The sequence below is a fragment of the Antrostomus carolinensis genome, unplaced genomic scaffold (genome assembly GCF_000700745.2).
Source record: "Antrostomus carolinensis isolate BGI_N321 unplaced genomic scaffold, ASM70074v2 scaffold43114, whole genome shotgun sequence".
Taxonomy (NCBI): Eukaryota; Metazoa; Chordata; class Aves; order Caprimulgiformes; family Caprimulgidae; genus Antrostomus; species Antrostomus carolinensis.
Window position 1 is genome coordinate 1 of NW_010312172.1, and position 5,859 is coordinate 5,859.

Below are 5,859 nucleotides of genomic sequence, written 5' to 3' on the forward strand. Positions count from 1 at the left end.
AGGGCCAGACCGGAGGGGGCTCAGCAGCCGCTGTTCCTGCGCATGAAGGCATGTCCCCGCACGGAGTGCTGCATCTCGATGAAGGCCAGCTCTCCCACCGTCACCTCGCAGGGACCCAGCACCTCAAAACCGCACTTCTGGTAGAAGGGCACAAGGAAATCTTCACACATGAGCAGGGCACGCCGGACGAAGGGCAGGCACCGCAGGTACTGCAGGTATCGCCACATGAGGATGGAGCCCTTGCCCTGCTGCCGGAAGGTGCGGTGGACGGCCAGCACGTGGATGTGGACCACCGTGCCCCGCGGCTTGTGCAGGGTCAGCGCCGCCTGACAAAGTGGGAGCGGGGGTTAGTGTGACTGGGGGGTCCCATCCTGCCTGTGTCTAGGTTCCCCACCCCAATGAAATAGGGTCCACACTTTCCCCTAAAGGGAGAAGGGTCTTGGTGCCATCCACCTTCACCTCTCCCCATCATCCCTGCAGGCTTTTTAATTTTACAATGAATGTTATGGGGAAATCCTGAGCATTTTTTTTTTTTAACAACATCAGTAAAATTAATTAATGAGAAAGTTAATTTCTACCAGAGCAGCCCTGATTAGTCTTAGGAAAAGATTTGGTGAGTAGCCTCAGGGTCCCGGGGAGCTTCTCCTCATGCCCAGGCTCTGGAGATGCCTCTCCCAGCACACAAGCTGGGAAGAATGAGGTCTGTCTCTTACCTGGCTGAGCCTGTCCTGGTCCCAGAGGGAGCCGATGATGAATGCCACCAGCCGCCCTTCCTCAAACCAGCCGAGGGAGAGCTCCGGGCACAGGTTCAGAAAGTGGCGGATCTCATCCAGGTGGAGGGGACAGTCTCCAGAGACGGATATAAAGGCTGGAGAGGGACAGCAGTGAGCACAGTGAGGAAGACTACATCAGTGCCGAGGGGTAGGTGGGATGTGATGGGGAGAGATGGCATGTGCCCTGTTGCCTACGTGGTCTAACGAAGCTCTAAGGGATACGGATGGCTCCAGGGAGCAGCTTGGCTCCTCTGGAAGGAGGGGAGGAGGGAGGTTGCTGGGGATGCATCACAAAGTGTTCCCATGCAGGAGGCTGAGCATGGTGTCCACCAGGCAGGACCTCCCCAGGGCAGCCCCTTACCTTCCCTCTCAATCTCGAACACGCTGATGGCATCCTCGGGGCTGAGGCAGCGAAACGGCAGCGTGTAGCGGCGCTGGCCCCTTGGCGAGCTTCCAGGGGACCTCAGGTGAACGGGCTTCAGGAAAGGCAACGCGCTGAGTGCTGGCATCCTCTTCTTCCTCCTTCTCCTCCTACCTGGCTTCCCTCTGCTCCCTCTATTCGGGGCAGCCTCTGCTGGCTCCCAGCCCCAGCAATGTCACAGAACCCTTCAGTTCAGCCGATCTCCTCCAGTGCACTTAGCTGCCAAAATGCCTGTTGATCACACACAGGATTAGGCTGCTTGCTGCCCTTTTCCTCTACATATGTGTGTGTTTGTATATATATATAAAGTTAAAATATCTATAAAACAAATACCTGCCCACAGTGACCCTATGGCCAGTCTGCTGTCACTGTGGGCTGTAAGTCCAACCTGCCCTGGGGACAGGCAGGTTGGGATGTGGCTGCAAGAATCTGAGAGGCTGCAAAATAAGCATTTCTGGGTGAAAGCTCCATGCGGTGCTGCATGGTTGGTCATGAGGGAGAGGTCAGTGCCAGGCCAGCATAGGCACACCATGGTGCCCCAGCGTGGGAGGCAGCCTGAGCTGCTGGGATTTGCCCCCTTTTCCGGCTCACTCAGTGGGTGAGTGACACAACTTAGTCCTTGCTGGGCTCTTAGGTCACAGCCCCGCTCACAGACATGGCTGAGATGGGTCTGTGGCAGGGGGAGTGCGTGCCTGCTGCCAAAAGCCTCGGGCATCCCAGCTGGGTGAGGTGCTTCCACGCTTTGCCCCCAGTCTTGGGAGCTTTGGGCAGTGTGATCCCACCAGGCACAGCCAGCCCCAGCACATGTCACCTGCAACACAGGACCCCAGTTCGGTTGATTCATCCAGGAGGGTCATTGGCCCCCGAGCTCACCCGGCAGCACCCGTCCTGCACAGCCCAGCCAAATCCCTCGACCTGGATCAGAGCCTGTAGCTTCAATCTGCCTCCTGTTTCATATGCAAGCAAACCAAGTTAATAAATCCAGAGAGAACCACAAACTGAGCAAATAATTGTTAAGCACGTGCATCCCGCAGGCAGAAATAGTGGGAAGAGCATCCCGAGCCGCCCATCCATCCATCCATCCCTGCTCAGCCCGATGTTCAAGCAATGTGCAGCAAAGCCAGGTCATTTTTGATTATTGTTTGAGAGGTGCCAGCTTTCCCTGCTAATTATAGGCTTGCCTCCAGCTAATAGGATTTATAGAAACAAAAGCATTACCAGCACAAACATTGCACAGGGCAGAACCAGCGCAAGCTGGGAATTTTCCATCCTGAAATGCCGAGGGCTGGGTGCTTGAAACGCCTGTTTTATCCGGTCTGAGGTGGGACAGGGTGGTGTTGTGATTTATTTTCAATTATTTGTTGGTTTGGCAGTGGATATGTATCAAAGGGATTGGGGTCCACTAGGGAGAGGGGGGTTTCTTTGGTGGGGGAATTATTAGGCATCCCCAATGCTGGTTCTAGTCACTAAGGACTGACTGAATGGGTGGTTCATGCTCCTGTATGAGGCAAGTGAAGGGGTGGCCGAGCTGGAGGGAAGAGCAGGATGCTGGGACAGTTGTAGTGTTCATAGAGCTTATTATCAAATCTTCTGGAACTCCTCATCCTGCTAATTGGATTAGGTGCTGATCCACCTGGATAAATCCCAGAGTAGGCAAAAGGGTGGGCTCTGGGTACCCAGAAAATGCAACGGCAGTTTGATCCTGGGTGGTGCTGAGTGCCTGGGGCAGGTTCTGGGGATGCTGCTGGATGTGCAGGGATGCCAGGGCAGAGCAGCCAGCTGGGAACAGCCACCCGCAGGGCTGGGGTTTCAGCTGCCGTGGGAATTATGGAGGGGAAGGTTTGCTCACCAACAGCCACCGTTAGCTGGGTCCAAGAGCGAGTCTTTATCCCAGACCATACAAAGGCTGTGAAGGACTGAGTACAGGAAAGTCTGTGGGACCATCCCCAGAGTTGGTGGGGGGGGTTCAAACCAGCCTGTAAGAGTGGCTGCTCAGCTCCCATTAGAGATGGCCGGGAAAGGGGATTCAGATCCCTTCAGCTGTTTTTAGAAATTTCTTGAGACCTCAACCACCCACAGCCCGGAACAGAAGCTGATGATGGGGAAAGGCTGCTCCTTAGCTTGCTCTCATTGTATTTTTTCCCCTCTGACATTTTATTCCTGGCAACCCAGGTTATTCAGCTGGAGGGCTGATCTATTTGTGTTCGTTTGCTGGAAATGAACTTTTTGCTTTGCTTCTCAGCTCCTTGCAAATGCAAAAAACCTTCTGCCGGGGGGATACATAGAGCATGCAGAGCACAGAGGAACCAACCACCCTTCCCAACCAGTCCCTGGAACTGACCCTAGATCCTGCATGGCCATGGGGGTACCAGCAGTGTGGTTACACCTGGGAAGCATCTGACCTGTGGAGGTGAAAGGAACTCTCCCCACGTCACAGAGTAAGTGAGAATCAGAGTGAGGAGGAAAATCTCTCCCTGGCTCAAGACGTCTGTCTTCCATGCTCCAATACAGCCTTCTGCATATTGTCCAAGTCATAGCCCAGGCTAAATTTTGGGCTGCAGCTCCTTACCAGATCTGCCTGAGACAAGCCCAATATATTTGTGTGTACATAGCAGTGTACCAAAAGCTTGCTCTGCAAATTTCTTTTTCTGTTTGTGCTCTAGAGATCAAAGCATCCAGGTAGTACGTAGAGATGCTCATGTGTAAATAAACAGGCAAGTCCACAGAACCCCCCCTAACACCATTTTTTTTCTTATGTTCATAGAATCATAGAATGGTTTGGGTTGGAAGGGACCATAAAGATCATCTAGTTCCAACCCGAATGTCTGCCTGGATTTGGAGCTTGAATTTTGAATTGAGTTGGTAGTAAGGATTTATTCACTCAGTTTTTAAGCCAAATATTCCTTGCAAAAGAGCTTAATATTTCCCACACCCCAAACATGGAGGGTTTCAATGAGAAGAGTCTCTAGTACACCCAGTCTTTGATAGCATGTGTTGGAAGTGTAGGCATGGGACAGAGGCTGTGACCAGAGTCACATTCTTACCTCCACCAAAGTCATTTTTTAGGTAAGCTAAAGCTCCATGCACCAACCTCCCTCCCCTCTGGGGCAATTCCCCATATCCTGCCATATTGAGGCTGACAAGTCACAGTGGCCTGGGGACCACTGGCTGTCCCCAAGGCTGTCAGTACCACCGGGATGCAACAGAAAAGGGGGTGCTTACCGGACAGGGACCCCGCACCACTCCTCTGCCCAGCTGGCTCCGGTGCTGCTGCCTCGCAGCTGGTGGGAGAGAAGGACCCAGGGTTTTGCCTCCTCTCTTCTCCTCTCCTCTCCTCTTTGTCTGCCGCACCCTCCACAGCCCTTGCTTATATATTTGTTATTTATGGAGCACGTGGTGATATCCTAAGGAGTTTATAACCCTGATGAAAGACGAGGAGAGGTGAGAGCTTTAAGGTGACAGGCCAGCAAAAGGATCCCATCAGGCTTTTATTTTTCACCCCCCCTGGCGTAACTGCCTGCAGAGGGATAAAGCATTTAGCTGATTGCTCTGCGCTGAGTCCCTGCTGCGGGCCAGGCAGGGAAAGCAGAGGACTTAGCTAGGAAAGGAGAGCAATGTCCTGTGCCTGATCCAGACCTCTCTGATGGCATCAGGAGCCCGTAGGAAGCTGAAGGCAGCCCTGCCAAGCGTGGATGCGCTTTCTTTGTGCTCAGGATGGGGAAGCTGCTGGCCATGCCAGGTGTAATTGTCTCCTGGACTTGGGCAGCAGAAGGTTTTTCAGGAGAACCAGTTGGCTTCTTGTAGGATGAGGGGCCAGACCTAAGGTTTCTACCCCAAAGAGTTTACTCCAAAGACTGAGCATCTCCTCCACACAGCCCAGGGTCCCTGGGAACTATTACATAAGAATCTGGATAGGCAAAGCCAGCAATATTTGTCCCCATCAGGACATGTGTAATAAAAGAGGGATTATCTCAGGCGTGAGCTCCTAGGAAGGAAATGACTGGGAAGGTCAGCAAAAATAATAATTTATAAATGTTAGCATCATCATTATCATCAAGAACCAGATGCAGCCCTGAAAGAAGCCCGGAGCAGGAGGCAGAGCTGGCTTTGCTCCAGCAGAGACATTTCCAGCGATGCTCAGGACCTCCTTTAGTTTCCAGCTGTGGACAAGGTGACCTAGGTCTACACCCTTATCTCCCTCTTTTAAGTTTTTTTCAAGGAACTGAAACAAAAACATGACTGAGCAGATTTCTGCTCTTCAGAAATGGCATTTCAAAGCAACTCCCAGCCATTAAAACTGAGTCCAGCGGAGCAGAGGCTGGCCCGTGGCTGGAATAGTCAAGCAGGGATGCTGCTCTTGGTGATTTTAGCTGGGTCTGTCTCTCCCTGCTCCTACACAGCTGCAGACAGTCAAAAACACTATTAAATAAGAGCCACAGCAGCATGCTGAGATTTACATATTTAGCAGTTGTCTCAGTATCTTCAAAGAGCCCCGAGCTGTCACTCCAGCCCCGCAGCCAGGCTGGTCCCTCCGTTGGGGTGCCCGCTCAGGAAGATGGCAGTTATCTCTGGGGAGGATTTGCAGTGAGGGATGACACGTGGGAGGTGGCGGTGGATGAATCACTCTCATCCCCCCCCTCTGCCAGGACTTGGGAATGAAGTGAC

The 5,859-nt window shown here is 52.7% G+C and overlaps 1 protein-coding gene across 1 annotated transcript; it reads right to left on the reverse strand.

Moving 5' to 3' along the window:
- Window positions 1-15: 15 nt before the first annotated feature.
- Window positions 16-1,287, reverse strand: AANAT (aralkylamine N-acetyltransferase). The gene is made up of 3 exons (XM_010166951.1): window positions 1,135-1,287; window positions 714-868; window positions 16-326 (listed from the first exon to the last, which is right to left on the reverse strand). Exons 1-3 carry the CDS (start codon window positions 1,280-1,282, stop codon window positions 21-23), a joined length of 609 nt encoding a protein of 202 aa, XP_010165253.1. The 5' UTR covers window positions 1,283-1,287; the 3' UTR covers window positions 16-20.
- Between the last annotated feature and the right edge of the window lie 4,572 nt (window positions 1,288-5,859).

Excerpts from the sequence above, each read along its gene's own strand:
- AANAT (XM_010166951.1), bottom strand. The coding sequence starts at position 1,282 with ATGCCAGCACTCAGCGCGTTGCCTTTCCTGAAGCCCGTTCACCTGAGG. Across the intron at positions 869-1,134 it reads GTTCGAGATTGAGAGGGAAG|CCTTTATATCCGTCTCTGGA; the intron begins GTAAGGGGCTGC and ends GTCCCTCTCCAG. Across the intron at positions 327-713 it reads ACCAGGACAGGCTCAGCCAG|GCGGCGCTGACCCTGCACAA; the intron begins GTAAGAGACAGA and ends CCACTTTGTCAG.